This window comes from Anopheles arabiensis, chromosome 3, assembly GCF_016920715.1.
Source record: "Anopheles arabiensis isolate DONGOLA chromosome 3, AaraD3, whole genome shotgun sequence".
Taxonomy (NCBI): Eukaryota; Metazoa; Arthropoda; class Insecta; order Diptera; family Culicidae; genus Anopheles; species Anopheles arabiensis.
This window is the reverse complement of record NC_053518.1, coordinates 86,180,712-86,201,454: the sequence shown is the minus strand read 5'-3', so window position 1 is coordinate 86,201,454 and position 20,743 is coordinate 86,180,712. Positions and strand designations below refer to the sequence as shown.

Here is a 20,743-nt window from a genome sequence, read left to right as displayed (position 1 = left end):
GAAAGCCTCCAAAGATCCTCCACCGCAGCCCGAACAATGAACAGAACAGAACGTCCCTAATCAGACCGGTCTCGCCACGGCTTCAAACAATGAAAGGATTATGTGGCGCGTAATTAAATCGGCACAGCAAATTAAAACTTTCCCCACGTGCCTACGGCAGAAAACGGGCAGAGTGATAAAAAATAAGAATTCAAGCAACGAAAACCCCTCCCATCCACGGGAAGCATGCTCCTGTTCCAGCCGGAACTCGTGCGACGACGACCATGAAACTAATTACCCGAAGGAGCCTTGTTGTGTCGTCGGAGCGTCGCAAACGCTCCGGAGAAGCACTTGGTTTGGCCCAAAATAGGGAACGTTTTACGATACCGGGTTGGAGTAGTTTTTAGCCGAAGGACGAACCACGGAAACCACTCAAAGCTATTGCACTTCAACGCTTCCGTGTCGTGTCTTTAGCGAGAAGAAAGCGTCCTATTTTCTTGTCCAGTTTTATTGCATCTGGCTTGCTTTTGAGTCGAGCAAAAAAGGACAAACAATTTACTTCTGACTGTATTTAAGGCGATGGATGCGTTGCTTGATTTGACCTTAGTTTCGGTCCTTTTTTAAGGGGTCCACAGCGTTGAAAGGAAGTCAACAAAAACAGTCGCGGGTCAGCAAGTCAAATCCATTAAGGGAAAGGGCTTTTGGGCCCGAAGACTGCACAAATTCCTTTGTCTGAGCTTGGGGTTTTGCAAAGTGTCCTTTAAAATGTTTACACTTTTAATGCATTCCAAGCGTCCCTTTCTGCATTGTTGTGCAAAAGCAAACCTCATTTACTATGCCCCGGCGCACCCAGAAAGCCTCGAGGAGGCAGAAAAATGTACACCGCAAAAAGGATAATTATCTCGCATTACATAAACAACTACGGCCCACGGAGTGGAAGCTTTTTCGCAAAGTTAACTGGGTGGAAAAATTGGCATTCCGTGCGGGTTCCACCATCCGAGTGAACGTGAAAGTTAGCGCGCATAATGAGACGAGTTTTAGCGTGGCAAAGCTGTGACTTTTGCTGGCTCGCTCGCGTAACCAACCGGCACGCGCGGCAAAATGGCAACAAGCTACGCAAACAAACGTGCATTCGGGCTCGAAATTCTGGTCCGTTGGTGAACAAATTTAACTTTCCCCTTCGTGGAGATGGAAAGTTTGTCTACACACGGCGGTACAGGTTTTTTTTTTGCATATAAAAACAAAACGAGAGATTGAGGAAAAGAGTTAAACCCCACGACCACAGGAAGACAAATTTCCCGATCGACAAATAAACCCAATCACTGCCCCTTGGGGGCGGGAGAGATTTTCTTAAAGATAATCCGCATCCCTTCCCGGAAAGGTGTAATCGATGACTTTCCCGGGTACGGAAAGGGAAGGAAGTTGGGTTGCTTTCCTTTTTTTTTCTCCTGGCCGTAGGGGAGAAAAATATGGAAATCAGAAACGATTTGTCATTTTGCATCGTATTATGTGGGGACTATCCGAGTTGAGCCCTTTCCGCTGTGCCCATGGCCATGCGTGTCGTGTGTGTGTGTATGTGTGTCGTTATTGTGCGGACAGTCTGGCCGATCCTTGAGCCACCAGCACCAGCCAGTCTGGTGCCCACGGGGCGCGTTATTGAATATTGAAGGAAAATATTAATCATCTTCCGCAAACAGACGCGAGGCAGTGTGTGCATGAGTGTGTTAGGAGGTTGTAAATCTTTGAGGCGGAACTAGAGCAACGAGATAGTGAAGAAAAAATATGGACACATTGGCCATATTGTGTGTTGGATTAGACGGTGGGTCGTGTAAGAAAAAGCCGGACCGCTTGGAATAACAAATCACGTGTCTTTTGTTAAGCATTTCGAGCCAAAAGGACCCGAGATGGATGACCCGTTAGCAATTTAAAAGAGTTCAGATATATAGTACAATAAAAGATCTATTGAGCTATTATTCTTATCGCAAAAAGCACTGCCCGCTGCAGTATGCAAAAGGGCCCTTTCGCTTCACAGCCACCTGCCTTAAGCAATGGCTGAAGCAACACTTCACGCTGCAACTCTCTGCAAAAGGGAAAACGAATCCTTTGTAGACAAAAGGCGAGTTTTTGTCCGTGAAATATGTTTCCTTAGACGCGTCCGAGCACATTCAAGCTCGTACAATCGGACGTCCGGTCCGGCACGTGATACCGGAAAGCATCTTCGTCAAGTGCTGTGCAAACACCCAGCACCTCGGAGCCGCTGCTGAGAGGGCAATTTGTGACAAGTGCGACAGACGGAAACCCAACATAACCGGACACGAGCACACACAGACACACACACACCTTCAAGCAAGCAGTGTTTGTTGTGGGGCAGGAGCCGGATTGGGTCTCTTGCTGGTGCTGCACGAAAGGGCTTCGAATCAAAGGAATGACAAAACTGTGACAAAAGTGAAGGAAACATAGCTTCACAGCTTGCTCTCGGAGTGGACGGGAACGTCTCGTGACTGCAAGCGTGTCAGTGTTGCTGTATGTATTTGATGTTTTATTTCATTTTCTGGTTCTTCTATGGCAGTGGAAGGGCGAATGTTGTCTGTGAAAAGAATAGCATTGGAGACAGCGAGAGATAGCTCTGCTTTTTTATACTGCAAATAATCTTGAAAGTGACTGCTCTAATAATGAGTTTTTTCACTTCTCGTTCAATTATAGAAACATCTAAATGAGCCGTTGAGATACAAATCTAGTTCATATCTTATTGCCGAAAGTAGATGTAGATCCTCAAGTTCAATATGATAACGAAATTGATGAGTCAACAAGATTACTCTTTAGCAAATCCATGAAGCGTTGCTTGACCACTGGATTAACTGTGTTCAAAGTTCGTTCAATTTACGCTCGTTTGTTCAATTCGAGGCTCACAAAAATACTGTGATGGGATTGAACTATTGGTAGAAGGTAAGGTCGTCGTCATTCAAAAAGAATCAGTGTATTAATGCTACCAGATCTAATGTTAAATAATTACGTTTATCTCACATCTTATTGCTTATAATTGCGAGAGACTTTTATCAAAGTGTAGGAGCATTAAAAGAATTCTTCTCTTCTAGTAAAACGACTGCGACTGTATTCCAGTATGCTTAGAAAGTGACGGGTAGATAACGCATTGCTATAATTTTAATATGCCATCAGCAACTATACTTCCACCCAATAATTGATAATGAATGATGTTTTGTCCAACTTATCTACAAAGTTGTTTAAAGTATACAGCTTTTCCATCAGCATTACCCTTTAATAAGGTATTGTTTCGTGTTGGAGGAGCTGAAGAGAAGCTATCTGCTCGATGATATCAATTATCCTTCAATCTTTTCCTAGGAAAACGGACAAATACAGGCTGATTCCTGAAATTGTTTCCAGCAAGCTGTTGAGAACCGTTCCAAGAAACAAACCGAATCACAAGCAGACAGGCACGTGTCGACTCAAATTTGGAATATTTAAATGAATGAATCCTAGATAGGCTTCAGTTTTCAGCTCCAAAATTCAATGAAATATAATCTTATCCTCGATAACCAATTCAAGACCCAACGTATCGTTAAGTTAGCAGCGGAATTGGATAAATAATCGATATTCTAACATCACATAAACAAGCTATGCAGATGAACGAATTATGATTTCCAATGCAAAACAAATACAAACACATCAAGCACTTCAGGCACGGGCATCACATCCCCGGGCACGTAAAACATAGTTATACATTAAGGATAGCAACTAGTTGCTCGCTCCTATCTGTCTCTCTCTCTCTCTCTCTCACACACATCAATAATATTCGCAACAAAAATAATCACAATGTTTCATTCCATCCGTGAATCAACTTATTTTCAACTACAGAATAAATTGAGCGATGGTGTGCTGCACGGGCAGGCCCTGGCAGGCTGCATGCAAATGCGTTACGCTCCACCCACTCACCGCACACACCGGCGCGACTCAATGCCATCTTGCCAACTTGTTCGAATGCAAACCCGGAAACCTGTGTGTGCACCCCAGCGTACCCAGCACGTACAATGTTTCCTGTTTCGTTAAACCCCACACCGTTTCCGCTTCGTGCGACGGAAATTGTGGCAAAAAGTGTAGTAAAAAAACACACACAGACACATAACAACTCCCGACTAGCTTTCCATATTCATGAGAACCGCCACGGAACCGACCCATGTTCCGTGCGCGCAGTTCAATAATTTATTGACATCACTACTACTACCGTGGACGGAAGAGGAAATGTGAACCGTCCCCTCTGTCAGTGGGTAAACAAAGTTAACAGACTGTGCTCGGTTGCAATTGTTCTACTTACTTCCGCGAACCGGCGACCTCCTCCACGATGCAGCGATTCCTTCGCCACCGGCAGGGCGCTATCGTCCAGTAGCTGGAGGCTGCGCTGCGGGCCCATCCTTCCTCCGGGTACAGCAGGACCTGTGACGAGTGTTTAAGATTCACATCAGATACGGCGCATTAGCCTGGATTAGCGCGCGAGACGTCGATGGGTAATGAGAGGGACAGGGGAAAAAAACAAAAAACACTACCCCAACTAGAGAGAAAGAGACTAAAGAGAACTACCCCAACAACTTTATACACTAAATGATTCGTACGGATTTAATGAAGCCTTAGGAAAGCGGGACAACGAATGGAAAATTTCGACTCTTGCTAGCTGCTGGGTTGTTAATCCGGACAAGATTCCGGTGATAATGACGATACGTTGGGTAAAGTGAATTAGATCGTCCGGCGTTAGGTTAGGAACGCTTTCGAAACCAACGCTTTGGTCCCATCTATGGGTGACACAGCAAGATTTTATCGTGTTGATGAAATTAAATGGGAGTGTGGAAGAGTAAAATAAAAAAACCAGGGATGTAAAAGAAGATTAACACAGTAATACACTTTCTGGGCGTTAATTAATTGATAAACTTCTGGAAGTTTTTTTTGCGCTCTAGGGTTCTCAGATGAAACAGTATGAGTTTAATAAACAAATGAAAGCAAATTTTAAGAAGCTTTTCCCCCTCTTTAAATTATACAACAAACTTGAAGCCCGTGCACACAAAACCCTACACCTACCTTGTTCGGGTAGCCGTTGTATCGGAGCAGCTTCTTGCAGCACTTGCCACGGCTCTCGAAGTAGATTTCGGACGGCGGTCGGGCCGGTGCCCGGTTGAGCACGCAGCAACCGACGTGGGTGGGTGAGGCCGGTGGGTGAAAGAACGCCGACGCGAACGTTCGGTCGCTACCCTTGTCGATGGTGGCGATGTTGGATGCCTTAAAGTCCATCATCAACATCGGGATGGATGCTGAAACAGAAACACGTAAAAGCAAATATTAACAAAATGGTGAAGCTGGTACAAAATTATAAGAAAACATTCAATATAAGAACGGTTGTAATAGGTTAAATAAGCTGATGGCAGGTTTTGTTTGTCTTTTTTTCTCTTTTTCTCATGCACACATATGGCTGGTGAAAATTGCATAGATTATCTTCATGTAACCATGCTGTACATCGCACACCAACACTACTACCCACACGGGAGTTGACTCTGCCCGGCCAGTGGACTGTAACATGTGGTGCTGCAAAGGAAGACAGCCCACGAAAGGCACACACACACACTCACACAAACACCCACACAGATGCGCTCTCGAACATGGCTGTTTAAAAGATAATTTAAATAAGTGATGTCCTGGCAGTGCTGCACATGTTTGCTTACTACGGTGTGTTGTCTTGTTTCTCATTACTTGTAGGAGGCGAGCTGTCGAGCGAAGGATTGAAAGTTCACGAGCAGTGGGTGGAAGACGATTTGCCAGGATATTATCATATATTTAAAGAGCGGTTTCTCTGATAGAGCAAAGTAGGGTATTTGGGAAAGTTTGTGAAATAAATATTTAAGTTGAGATTTATTTTTGAAAAACACATCTCAAACTTCTGCAAATACCAATGAATTAGGCCGAAAAAACTCCATTAGAGCTAAAGCCTCTATAAAATATTCCAATAACAATGCAGATCTTAGTTTGTGAATCATGTTATTGTATAAATTGGATTTGTTTCAATAAACAATATTCAGAAGATGATATCCGAATTTTTTTTATAATTAATGTCTTTTTTTTCTATTTATTGTATATAAATAAACTAAAGTTATCAACATTAATTATCATTCTTAAGCGTGTAACATTTCAGCATTATTTTACTGACTTTTTAAAGCTTCAAATGACATGTTCAAATGACGTTATATTGTGTTTGAAGTAGCTGTTTACACAATTTCTGCAAAAAGAAATCACCGATTAATGTTGTAATGAGTTTATTTTAAACTCAATTCTAAACAGGAAAATAAACGCAATGAAAACCAACTCAACGTGTTGTAATATGGCTCCACTTGGGCAGCAATACTGCATCGATGCAGTAAATAAATGACTCTCACCATCATGTCAAAGCCTTTCTCCAGATGAAAGCTTCCATGCAACTACAAACATCGTGTAAGTAATCAGTATGAATAGATCTCTATAAGTTATCAGAAGAAGAACCTCTTTTTCAAGTTGAAGAACAATTTTATTCACGACTGAAGAAAAACGATTCGTAAATGCGGAGCTGTCGCCCAGCCAGACAGATATTATGATTTAATTACCATAATTATGCGCCATTACATATCCCAATGAAGCTCTTTGCATCCATCAGAACGTTCTCGCACCGCCAGCCGCACCAGCAGCAACGACATCAGCAGCAAATGAAGTGATAATGATGAATGCATTAGCCTTGCTCCGCAGCGGCCCAGAAGAGCATGGGAGCAAAATTGGCTGGTAAATAATTATCAGTCATTTGTCATTAGCGTCGCAAGCGACTGCGACTGCGACAAAAAGTGGTTGTGAGACAGCGGGGTCTCCTTTAAGCGGTTGCAGCCTGAGGTTGCAAATTGTTCTTATCGTTTGAGTTGCGTTGGAGTTCATAGCGTAGTAGATTAAAGAGATTGTAGGAATAAAAGCGGAGCAACGGGTTGATCCTTTTTTTAGATTTCAATTAAAAATTGGATGTTAATTAAAACGCATTCTCGGAATGACTTTTATCTGCCTTTTCCAAATCTAATTGAAGTTGAATTGAGCTCAAGACGATGGTTTTGAAAAGCAAAAGTGGAAAAAAATGCTCCTCACTGCTTGAAAGCAGGAATAGAAAATTATTAGGAAGCGCATTGCCAATTTATACACTCAGCGGGGAACAACCCAACCATTTCAATTTCAATAAACACTCCAACGGTTGATTGGAACGTAAAAGCAAACCCAGAAGCATACCATGGGTAAACCAAAAAAAAAAAACAAAAGTCAGCACAAGATCGCACTGGCTAGAATATACCTGAGCTACCTGATAGAACCAAATGCAAAGCAGTAAATGCAAAAGGTTCGTGCAAAAGACAAGAGTGAAAGCGAAAGAGCACTTCCGACATTGCATTGGGCGTTCGTTGGTTCGATGTCGTTTCTATTTGGTTCTGCTTTTGCGTTAACGAAGATTTTAATTAAAATTTTCTTTGCACCTTCGCACGAGTGCAAATTTGTGGTGAAGAGAACCTTAAAAAAGGAGAAAAATTCGTACTCTTCCGAGTTAAAGTAGAAATTAAATAGATTGCATAAGCATAGAAGTGTAAGAAAAAACGCGAGTAACACTGTTGATGGATGTTTAATTGAAAAGTTGATTGTTCAATTTAAAGAGTTTACGCTTTTTCAATTTTTGGTGTTTTATGTGGAAAACAAAAAGAATATAAAAAGATGTTCTAGAATTTAAGCTCCAATTTGCAAACGACGAAAGGCTTGATGCTCATGCTGTTTTTCACAGTACATCTGCTCTTCGTAAAGAACTACTTTGCGTAACTGGTTTCGGTTTGGTTCTTTCTTTAGGAACGACCCTCTCCCATCTACTTCCTCCCAACTGTACTGGTACTGAAAGCAAAACCCTTCCCAACCAAACAAACGGCTTAATCGAAAAAGTTCACCCCGAAAGAATCTGCAAACCAGGCAAAAGGCAAACTCCGAGAAGAAAGCTAGCCTCATCCCTGCCCACGTCAAAAACCGACCAGGAAACCAACCATTGCACCAGTCAACAATTCGAACTCTCGTTTAGTTCAGGAAGCCCAAACTCATCCTCGTTTAAGGGTCAAAGCAGAGCCCGCTAGTTGTCTGTATGTAAATGCTGTATGTGTTTGTGTGTGTTGGTCTATCTGTGTGTTCCCAACCTCAATACGACCTCATCCCAAAACCGTAACAAGGAGCAACTTTCAGCCTACAGGCGGTGGGATCGGCTTTAAGTATCTTCCAGTTGAAATGAAACGAAAAGCAACCGAATGTTCGCTTTTTCCGCTCTTCTTTGTAAACGGTGCTCTACTCGCTTTTGGTGCGCTGGCTCTGCTCTGTGTTCCCGAGAAACCTTGGAACTAGTTGTGGCCTCAGACATTGTATACCCGGCCTTCCAGCATCCTTCCCCCATCCCGGGTGGAGTGGTCAACGTACTATAATGCTTTGCTTTCGCTTCAGCAGCTGGTCCTCAGCGTTGGGAGTGGTTTCTCGGCAGCAGATGGATTGACTTTTAAGCTTTTCTCCGCTTCAGCTGTTGGGCAAACAAGTGGGGCAAAAACCGAACCGGAGTCTCTGGTTCGGTGTTTCATTTCCTAACTTTTGTGCAAGCCGATTTTGCACTTCGGTTCCAAAAATAGACTGTGCAAAGCTATACGCAATAGGAGCGGCAACGAGAAGCTGAGGGGTATTTGAGGGTAAAACTTGTTTAAAAGTGAGTCTGCACGCTGTTGGGCTTTGTTAGGGAAGGCCGAAACTGTAAATGTAACCATTTTTACATTGAGGTTGAAATCTAATCTGATGCCTATTGGAGTTTGAAGGTAAGAAGCATATGACTTTTGTACCCAGTCTTTAACCACATACCGGTATTTTTATGAGAGCAAATAGCTCTAAACAATGTGTTTAAAATGGTAATTAATGCATCACCTAGGATAAGGTAAACACTCCTCCATGAGAGTAAAAACAACTTCACTATAGAAGATATTAGCAAAGCTATTTCGTAATTTTTGAATTGCATCATTTTTATTAAATTTTATTAACTTTAGCTGGAAATGAATTTTATACATTTTACATCTTCATATTTTGATTTTGAAACGGTTACAAAAGTGCATTTCAATAATAAGTGAAAGAATAAAGACGTTACGTTGCAATTCATACACTAATAGAGCACCAAAACATGACCCTGCATCAACTATAGGAACATATTGAAACTCCAAAGCAAACAAGTAATCGGTAAGTAAACCCCACTTTCGGGAAACAATCGTTTCATAAAATATGGGTGAAAAACTAACGTTAAGCTAGAGTTCAAGCTCTACTCCTTGAAAAATCGCACCCAACAAGCACAATCAATCGATGAACCATTTAATCCTCGGTAAAGACTTTCCAACGATCCAGCGATATCTTTAAACAGCACACCTTCATCAGCAATCAGCCCTTCCCCAACGATGGCCCCAATGGATATAAACCCGACGTCATCATTAATATTGTTTAATGTGTTGTTCTCGCCGGACGGCTTCCGTCTGCCATCGTACGGGATCGCTAGCGTCTAGATTACAAAGTCCACACACAAACACACACACACACACACGCCAGCCTGCAGTTTCCTCCCTGCAACATAGACACATGAATTATGACCGACAGATCAGCTATTATTTTCCATCACATGTCTTCATCGTGACAATGCTTTCACACCACACCGCCGCTAGATGCGCATCGTTCCTGTGTGCTTGGGAGATAATTTATAGGGCCGGCAAACGTGCGGCGGTGTGCGGTAGAGGCGTAGATGGTTAGGTGCGTGTAAATGACTGCGAGCGACTACGATGAAACATCCTGTAGGCACATCTTAATGCATGTGTATGTTCGCTACCGGGTCGATAAATTTCACCCTGTGCAAACTCATAAAACGCTTCGTCGGTTCGATTGTTCACCGTAACGTTCGTTTTCATCGACCGGATCGCGCGTTGTCCATGGAGAGAGCTTACGGTGTAATAAACACGTGATGTATTAAGGTACAAAATTACGCTGTAATATGTTGAACATTGGACGACGAACAGAGGTATTATTGTACTGGAAGTGAACGAGAATGAGATTCTTTAATATACGATAAATATTTACTATAACAACAATGTTAAGATGTGAGCCTCCTACTAGGCAAAACCTACTCAGGCATGTAGTCTTCCGAACATAAATTCAATTTGCCAAGCCTAATTGATTTTACTGGAGCATCGTACTGTACACCAGCATGGACCGGAAGTGGCTTGAAGCCCATCCCAACTCCTACGCGTTATAATTGACTTACGTAGCAAAAATACCTTCTCATCGACAAAATTAGCTGACAAGGGCCCGACTTGCGCAAAGTTGATCCACCGCCCGGTGGCCTTCTGGCACAAAACTTCATCCCGAGCTGGAAGCGTTGAGTATATTTTCCATGTAGCTGTAACTTTCCTCCCTTTCCCATCAACCCATCGTAATACATGGGGGGACGGGGTCGTCCTGTTGTCGATAATAGCCGATAAGCGACCTCAGCCTCAGTGGTCTCAGTCGCCTGACGAAGGTTCGATCGCCTGCGGTTTTTGCGTAAAACTTTTGCGACACAAAATCTTATGCTTCGTTCGTATGGTGAAGGGAGACGGGTGCGCACTTGGCAGCAGGAAAAGCTTCATCCGGTGTCGCTTATAGGGGCAAGTAATATCCGATTTGGAGGGGGGCTGTTAGTGGGGCAACTTTTTGCGCTGGACAGTGAAATAATTTCCGGACCTTGGTGGGGTTTATGGGGCAAGAGGATGAAGGTTCTGGATGTGGAATGTATAAATATTGATCGATTTGCGGAATGAATCAAATCGCCAATTAGGGTAGTTTGAGGGTTGCCTTTGGCGTGGAGCTTTAATCGGGCAACTCTAGTTGTGGTTGAAGGTTTGTGGGATTTGGTTGTTGTGAGATTATTGCCAGATTTAACTCTCATAGTGTAATTCCAGTTGAAGGTTAATGTTCTTGAGGTTTGATAGGCTAAAACACTTCTGAAGTTCAAGTCATTCATTGTCAATGATTTGAATCATGCAAGACATCCTGATGGACAACTATTCAGCGATCAGCAAAGTACGGCTCGCGAGCCGCATGCACTTTGATTTCGAGATGGCGGCTCTTAACCGTTCATATTCCCCTCATTGAACTTTCACAAATTTATACTCTTGTTGTATCTGTTTAGCTCTTCACATGGAATTCTACGAACATGTTTGTAGAAATTAGCTCTTTTGGTCGTAAAGTTTGCTGACCACTGCTCTGGAAGCTCAAAACTAAGGAATGGTTATGGCCGTTGGACAAGAAGTGACTTACGGTGTTTTGTCTCAATATTAAAGTAAATTTTGAAATGCATTTTATTAGTATTAATCTAGGCCAGTGCATCCAAATATGTTTTGAGAAATTTCAAATTAATTAATGTTGTTGAATTTGAGTGTGCAGTACATACATTTGAACATATCCAACAGATTTTTCAACAGTTTCCTATTTTAATTTAGAGTTGTATGAAACTCTGGGAAAGCATTATTGTCCTTCGGTCAAAGAAATACATTTTTTTAGCCTTTATAATAGCCACCTTTCACACCAACTACATACATTTCAGGGAACTATTGCAGGTTGGTAATATCCACAAAAAACGCAATGTCGTGCTGACAATTGCAGCACTACAGCGGAAAAGGTTCACCAGCAAGGAAATGGATGCAACCAAAACGATAACGTTGAAAATAATTGCCTCTCTCGTGGATTTTTATGTGTGTGTGTGTGTGTGTGTGTGTGTGTGTGTGCAATGTCAAACGATTGCACAGGGATTGAAGTTGGCCAGTAGACCACCACCACGGGTCTAGCTTTCCCATTTTGGAACACAGCGCTGCAATATACCAGCCAAAGCCAATGGGAAAGTCACCAGATTTAAAAATAACATATTACAGCTATCCTGTTCGAGCTGTGGTGCGGGGCTAGACGTGCGCAAAGAACCTGCCCTGTTCTGAGGTGTTCTATTTTTATGGAGCTTTCATCGAGGGCGAGGGAAGTTTACTTTCGTTCGCTCGTTTCGCAATCGTTCAAACAGCTGAAAGTAATCTGGTGTGGAAGAATATTGACTTTACGCTTCGGTTGGTGTGCCGTTTCGGTCAGTCACACTTTGCAGAACTCACCGGGATGAAACTCACCGGGAAGCATCGTGAGAAGGTCACAAATTGTGGCACACTTGCAAGAACGAGAGACAATTTATCCACCTATCACGTTTAATCGTTTTTATTGCAGTCCGTATTTGTCAGCATAAGGTAAAGTTTAAAGCACCAGCTGTTGAAGTTGAGTTAAAGGGAGTGGCACAAAAAAGGGGTTCAATGCATCTTTAAGAAGCGCAAAATATTTAAAACAGCAATGATGTTCAACGCTGTTGAAGGATGCGCCAGGGTGTACCAGGAATAAATGTCCAAAAGTGATCCTAATGACTCTTATGTTTCAACTAGACACCTGATGTTATTCGGGTAAATTGGGCCCCTTTTATGCAACGAACATAAGCTCTCCATCAGTGCATCCATGTCCGAACGAACTTCCAGCAAACTCCTGCCCCAAACGACCCCAATGTGATCGGGTGTCCAGTTACAGCGATACCAACTATGTACACTCGACAAAAAGTTCTTTGTGTGCCAGTGCGGCCGGTTTATCTCGCGTTGACTCCTACTGGTTGGACTGGTCGACATGTCAGCGCCGCGTGACAGCCGGTGCTTGGGAACCCGGTGACAGCGGGCGCTGGAAGCTAATGCTCGATGTACATCGGACCACCACCCAATGTCAGCATCAATGTCTCCTGTCCCTGGAAGGCTGTGAACCGTCCGCTGTGTTGTGCTCAAGGGCGCTACATCTACCGGACATCCCTTAATCAAATTATTCATTATCATTTGCTTGCGGGTTCGCTTTCAACGGTCATATCGTTCTGATGACGGGCCATGGCCCAGGTGACGCTGTTTCGGCTGGGAAACAACACGAATGGTGCACACCTTGCTACATTCGTCCACCACATCCTACTCCCCAACATCATTGTGCAAAGAAATGGACGATCTCCTATCTGGAGGATATTCGTGTGGGTAAAGGGCAGACACCATTATAAAGCCGTCCATGGAAACCAAACTCAACCCACTGCACACAGTGGCGGAGTATGAAAGATTCTAATTGCTGGCAAAACAGGACATTCCACCGGTTACTGGGACGAAAAGCTGAAAGCGTCCGAAAGCGAGCGAGTTGTGGTTGTGTTCACCGGTGATAAGCTGTCCCACCGACCGGCTAAAATCGTGGGTTGAGTTTGTCGATTCCACTGAGAGTAGTCGGAAGGATGTGGGACACTGCGCAAGCCGGACGAATGCAGTTTGCTCCCGAGGGTCCTTTTAAAATATCGTTGGGTACGGGTAAAATTTGATTCGTGCCCGTTATCCCGTGTCGTGTGAATGGAGTGTCGCGTGGGAAGCAACGTCTGTGGTCCTTTACATGATCATTACTAGCGTCACTGTTATGAGATGTTGTCAACGTGGCCCATTACAAAAGCGCTATCTCTCGAGCACGCTTCAAGTGGGATATGTGTCTGTGTTTGTGTTTTGTGAGGTTAGTATTATAACAGGATACAACTAGACTGAAAGAGATTTGAGTTCGCTTTAGAAGAGAAAGAGATTCGACCATTTGCATTCTTTGAAGCATGAACCTTTCCTACACCTTTTTTTATTTATTTCATTTGAGTAGAAACGCTTAATGTTTCATGTAGTAGTTCATACTAAAGAATATGCAAGTCATAGGTACTACTATGTGATGAAATGTTTCAACACATAGGCCAAACTAAACATATTATATATCGAATCTAAGCGCATTTATGTAGTTGTTCGTTAACAACTTTATTTAAATCTTTTATTCCCCTCTCTCGGGTCAAAGGTCAGCAACGACAACTGAGTATGAAGGCTGAGTTGCGCGCTGAAACTGTCATTGTACATCGTGAGAAAGCAGTGCATCTGAAAGAACCTGTAACGACGGACAAAGCTGGGACTTTTGTCGCACCTTTACCAGTGCCAGTACTCACACTCACGCCTCTGAGACTCTGTCTATAACCAACAAAACCATGATGGCATGAAAGCGTCCACCATTAAGTCCGGGATAATGGATTGCCAGACGAAAGGCGTGAAACCGTGTACGGTTTCGAATATTCTGGTAGTCTATTTTGAGTTGTTACTTTACTCATCTGTAACACTTCTAAAAAGTGAAACTTTTTGAAGAAAGTATCCGCTTATAATGGCTCAAAGTTGGGTTCAAATTGCTTGAAATAAAATTGTTTCACCAGTACTCAGTATTCAACATGTTTGCCCAAAATTCTCATTTGGTAAAGCCCAGGTTATAGCTCCAGTGAAATTGAACGTGAAATTTGGTGTTTTTTTGTGCTACATATCATTCAATATTAATCCGAATATGGCGTATTTTACATCAAAAGAAAATAGATTAAATTTTCCAACTATTTGAACTATAAAATACATTGAAATAATGAATTAAATGCAATTGTGATTCCCCGTTTTTTTCCTTCTTCTATTTGGCGTAACGTCCTACGCGGACATGCCGGCCTATACAGGCTTTCGAGACTTAATTCATTACCTGCTTCGGGGGGACGGTTTATTCTGGGCTTGAACCCATGACGGGCATGTTATTGAGTCATTCGAGTTGACGACTGTACCACGGGACCGGCTCCCCACTTTTTCCACTGTGAACAAATAATGGTTATCGAGGAATACCATGGCAATGCATATCCTTTCTGTTGGTGTATGATAAGCCATATTTTGATGAACATTGAATTAAAAATAGCAAAAAGCGATTTTTTTACCTTTCAGGCAAGGTTCAATTCGACCTTAAGGTAGAGTTTGTTTCCGCGGTTTTGAAGCATATTTTTGTTAATCAAAAAAGCATCAACCTCTTCTTCGTACAGATAAACGCCCTCGCACCAGTCCCATATGTGAACGAGTGTCACGCAACATTAATCATTTTACCCAACGGCCATATTGAATCGAAATCATTTCCATTGCACATAATTTCATTTCTTTCGAATCGAATTTCGAACGAGCAATCGCACCGAGCTAAAATAACATTTCAAAACATTGAATTATTTCTTCGTTCCTCGGTAGCGCGAGTGTATCGGAACATGAATTCACTTAATGTTGGCAAATGTAATTTGTTGGCGGATTGGAATTTAACATTTAAAAAAGAGGCTTTGCAGCCGAAACAGCTGCAATAAAAAAAAATCCTATTTCAGACAGCACACGTTATCGCTGCGCCTTTATCAACCTATCGCCCTTTAAAGGATCGTTCGCGTTCCTCGCTCTCCCTAACAGGGTGCCGTCAACAGCCATCCGTTGCTAGCTAAAGGTGAACTGTTTGTGTCACAGCAAGGGATGGGACAGAAAAACGACAGCTAACAGTGACACGATTACAACGGTGCGGTAAATACCGGTGCGGTGGATAAATGGGGAATCGGAGGAAGCAAAGTTCGACAGACGGACGGAGACAGACCAGATCCGACCATTGCCTACTGTTGGTTGGAAATTTCGCCCCGACCGCCCCGGACGAGCTGGATTTAGCTCACCAAAAAGTGAAATAACACTGGCACGAATCTTCTCGGAAAACGGCAAAACAAGCCGCCTACCTTTGGCAAGCGAACTTGATACACGGTCAAATACTCGGGGAAAATGGGTAGACGTCCGACGAAGGACAGGTCGGTGTTGGTTTCCTATCGAAGGAAAACTAATTTTAAATTTCGTCCCAATAGAGTCGGCCCGCCAAATGAATGGTATCTTGTCTGTTTGTGTTTCTGTGTGTGTGTGTGTGTGTGTGTGGGGGGGGGGATTACTTTTGCTCCTTGTCACAGGCCAGTAGTTGAGGCGCATGGTTTGCGTTTCTCTTTCGCAAGCGCATCGTCGTCGTTTGGGGAAGGATTTTGCCAGGTTTCTGGCACGTTTATAAATAGCGAAACAAAGCCACCTTCATGATGATGTTTTTCAATCGCTTTTCTTTTCGGGCTTTTTTTTTTCTCTTGTCTTCCTTTTTTTCTGTGTGTTGAGACCCCCATTCCGGACAACTTTCCCGCTGGATTACATTCATTTTCTGTTAATAAAAGTCTCCCATTTTGGAGGCGGTATATTTGTATGCTCTCCCTGTCTCGCTCTGTCTCGTTGTCGTTTTATGCTCCACTGTCTTCTCCCATTCCATCAGATGTGAACTTGGGCGGCAAAGCGAAGAATAAATAAACTCAACATTCAGAGTTGTTTTGTTGCTGCTGCCTAGCTCATCCCATGCTATCGAAAGCCCTAAGTAAACGGAACAGTGCTCTGCTAACGAAACGGCTCCCTTTTCCCATCCAACAACAAACAGCAAAAAAGCTAGAATTTCACTAATCTAAATTCCTTTCCAAAATTACGCCTCAGTACGGTGCGCAGTGTAAAAACAAAACAAAACAAAGCGCAGAGCCCGTAAAACCAAGGTGATCGTGTGCGTTGAAGCGCCCGGAATCCTTCGCGTATCCAAAGTAGGTCTGCAGTGAAACCGACAAACTTTTTTTTGGGCTCCCTCGCCAGCATTCCCACACACCTCCGGCTTTTTTTTCGGGGGGAAGTTGGGGCGTGCTGGAATTTGGGATGAATTGACTGAACTTTGTGTATTTTTTTTGTGTGTGTAAGTAAGCACAGGACAGTTTACTGGACCTTGAAGCGGATACAACTTCTTTTTTTCTATCTTCTATTTTCCCTTTATTTAGTTACCCCTCAAGGAAGATTAAGCAAAAGGTGAAGATCAAGAAATATGACCTCCAACCGGTCGAAACCTTTTGGAAGGTTGGAAGAGAAACGATGCCCTCCCGATGCGACTAACCTGCAGGGAAGAGGATCAAAAAAGTTCAGCAACAAAAAAAGTGTCAAACGGAAATGGCAAGCTGTCAAAACGAATTTTCTGGGCACCTTTTTAAACATTTACAGTGGAAACAATAAACTGTATGACAGGTGGGCGTTTAGACTTTTTAACATTTTTTTAAAGGATCTGCAGCCTGGGAATGAAAATATGTTGATGGAATAATCATCTCGTGAATCTTCGTTAAAGTGTTAATTTTTTAGAAAATAAAAAAAAAGATACTTAACTTTAATTATACCATTGTTCTCATTTCTCTTTACAATGCACCGAGTTTGTAAAGCTTATTCATCTGTTTTTCAAGCTTCATTTTGATTTTGTTTGATTGCTTTTTTACTTTATAGATGAGGACAAGAGCTCATAATTTCTTCAATATGTTTATTTATTTATTTGCTTAGTTTTCATTATATGTGTAAACCCAAAAAGTAATATAATAAAATTCATTCAATTAGTTTTGATTTCATCGTTTCAAAATAGAGACAAAAATGCAATTTGCATAATGAAACATTAGCTATTTAATTAATTAAATAAAATTTTGATTTCAATTGTCATTTAAAGTTGTATCCGGATTTATTTCAAACTATTTGTGAAAATTAGATATATTTAATGAAATCAAGGAAGACACTTCTATTTTCAACACGAGTAATTCCTACAGTAATACTATTTTGCTACACCAATTTAGATTATGCTTCACACATGTCGTTTTTAACCCTTATGTTGTCCAAACAAACCAATAGAACTTACCTTTAATTCAATCCGACCTCCCGTCGCATTCAAACGCAGGTGAAACTTTTACTAGCTAGGCCGTTTTCGTTTGCTTGGAGTTTGTCAACATTATAGCATTTTTTTTCCAACCACTCTCAAAATAACGTTTTCCACTTCACTTCACCTGTGTCGCTTCACAAACTCATGCTTGTGGTTTATTTTTCACTTGGCACTATTGGTGCTTTATTTAAAGAGAAGGAAAAGCGGAAACATTCGTCATGAACTCAAACAATTTAAGCCGCATTTGCAGTACGCAAAACACTCAACAACGCATCCTAACGCCGTGCAGGAAGTAATGTTACACCGCCAGCTCAACGGCTCTTTGCGCCTTAAAGTAAGCTACACGCTGCTGCCCTTCCGTTAGTTGGTGGAGATTTTCATAAAACTTTTCCTATTCCCCTTGCTTTTATGTTTATCCACCACACTACCGTACAAATTTTAAGCTCAGCTCACACAAACCTACACACACACACATGCTGAAATACACACCAACACACACTTGTTAAAGTACTAACGTTACCGAGATTCATGGAAAACTTTATCCCGCCGCGCCCGTAAACTTCAACCGAACAGAGGGAATTGATATGCTACCGGCATTTCCTAACTCCAAACGCGGGACGAGCACATGCAGCGCGCGTATACGCACACACACACACACGCGCGTCACAACTGCTGCTGCAACACTACCACACCCACAAAGAGCACCAATACGTGCAGCGTTCGCGTTCCCTCTGGCCTGCTTTGATGAGCAAACAGCGGTGCGTACGATGCAAACATCGCTTGAAAGGACCGCACACGGCAGCGACAGTAAAGCAAAGGGAACATTTAACGCGAAGGGTGGAAAACTCACAATCCTAGGTCGTCGAGTCGTGGGCCCATCGTGCAGAAAAAGGGAAGGTGGTGAAAGTGCGCGGGAAAGAAAATCAACCGATGAAAACAAATACTCGCGCGCGCCCGGTACACGAAAACCCGTGCGCACGTGTGTTTGTGGCGAAGAAATAGGGAGTGTTGCGAAAGACCCTTCCCGGCCGAACGGAAGGCGGTCTTCCTCGCCAAACACAATTTCACCACCCCCGCTTATCTCACCCACTACGAAGAGGGTGAGGGTTGTTTTTTTATGTTGTTATTTTACAATATTTTGGTCCCCTACTTGTTCTCCTAGCGCGTAGCGCGGCTCAAGATGGTCCGATAAAAAGACGTTAGCGGCAGCTGTGCTCGTTTCCTTCCCGGAGGGAGATTCGCGTAACGCTAGACAACGCGGCTAACGGTTGGTTGGGGAATTCCCAGAGCTACCTTCATCACTTCTGTCCCGATACTGTCCCGATATCGACACTGCAGTGGCCCAGATAAGGTTAGGCAGCTGCTTCGGCTGCTGCGGATACGAATCCGGAATGATTTATGGTACGCTCAGCCATCCCACCTCCCCGGTCGGAGTACGCTGATACGTATGCTGATTTTCTCCGAAAATCAGAATTCCATTCCGGTGCTGCTGTGTTGTGTGAAAAATGAAGGCCAATCCTTCGCGGCGTTCTTTGTTGAAGCGCGCGAACCCGTGAATGGGGAAACGATCCACTTCACAACATACTCACACACACTGTTGCAAGTTGAAGGAGCCTATTCAACTGTATCGTCAATAAAACGTAAAGAATGTAAGAAAACCCCTTTTTTGTGGTCCTGTGAAATTTTACCCAACTGCTGGATGCGACCGTCGCCGGATGCAACGCTCTTCTTCTACGGGGAAATGGTGAAAACGGTCCCAGTTTCGAATTTCCCGAATCATAACTCCGGCAGGCGAAAGGATTACAACCACCACCGGAAAACCCACTGGACGCTGGACTTCGCTTACATGTCTGCATCCCTTGGAACGCACACCAACACATCCTTTACCGTGGGGAGGCATATCTTTTACGCTGACCGTACCACACAGAACACAATGTCAGGTCCTGTTTTGTCCCGCTGTTCGATGTCTATTTTTGGTGCCTATCTTCCTAGTTCCCTTACTCACACACACACACACTTGCTTGCCACCCTTTGCCACAAAACTTACTGCACACTGGCACATTGAATACCGACACCCCGGTTACGCACGCCACACGCCACGAAAATGCGCCACGAGCGGGAAAACACCGACCGAACCGACTCGCTTACGTTCTACCGGACAACTGATGGCACGAGCCACACGATGGTGCCTGTTCTCGCCAAGGATGATGCCGAGCCGTGCGCCGTGCCGAAGACGTGGGATTCTAAACGGGGAAGTAAAAGGAAACCGAACGCGTGCCAGCAGCAGCAGCAGCAGCCGCCAGCGAGGCTGTCAGTTTGAATGAAGTGAGTTTTGTTCGCCTTTTTTTGTGCTGTGTGTACGTGTGCTTGTTGTTTCTAATGTTTGGCGCATGCGCTGTCCGCTGTGGACGTAACATTCCCCTACAAACGTATTACATTACGTGTCTGCTTACTATGAGTGTTGTGGCGGTTTCGGACGTTGAAAGAAGCGACGCACTGGCTTCCTTTTGAAGGATTCTTTAATTTGCGCCTAAAGTTATGCACGGGGAATAAAATTCTAAGAAGTGCGGCCTTTGAAAGGGAAATAACCATTCAATAATTAAAGAAAAAAACAAATCAAATAAGTTTTTTTTGTATTCTTCACATAAAATTGTCCTTGGAGGCCGATAGAATGTACAGAAATCAGAATTGCTTTTCTTCAATGACTCAACTCACACTCCAACTTCAGCAGCACAGTCAAGCATTATTATGACTTTTAAACGATTATTTTCATTGCTTCATTGCAGTCCCCTTTGCTGAGCTCGGCCTCGGCCACTTCAAGAATGTCCTATCCAGAAGCTATTATGGTCTTATACCGCTTTGAAGCCGTCGTGAGCAAAAACGAACGGCCATGGGGACGGCTATGACGTGACCTTTAGTTCAGCGAATGCTGGCACATGCTTGTGCCAAACCCTCTGCAAGGGATTAAATATGGATTGGTAGGAAAGTGGGTTCG

At 43.2% G+C, this 20,743-nt stretch overlaps 1 protein-coding gene across 4 annotated transcripts in view; it reads right to left on the bottom strand.

Moving 5' to 3' along the window:
• Positions 1-19,926, bottom strand: part of LOC120902954 — a 31,732-nt gene extending 11,806 nt beyond the window's left edge. The window contains exons 1-4 of one of the 4 annotated variants that reach the window (XM_040312055.1): positions 19,754-19,926; positions 17,728-17,929; positions 5,065-5,294; positions 4,310-4,428 (exon numbers count right to left, since the gene is read on the bottom strand). In XM_040312055.1, the coding sequence (XP_040167989.1) occupies positions 4,310-4,428; positions 5,065-5,283 (338 nt within the window). In that variant the 5' untranslated portion in view covers positions 5,284-5,294; positions 17,728-17,929; positions 19,754-19,926. The other 3 variants (XM_040312054.1, XM_040312056.1, XM_040312057.1) reach the window with 3 other exon arrangements.
• Positions 19,927-20,743: the final 817 nt, after the last annotated feature.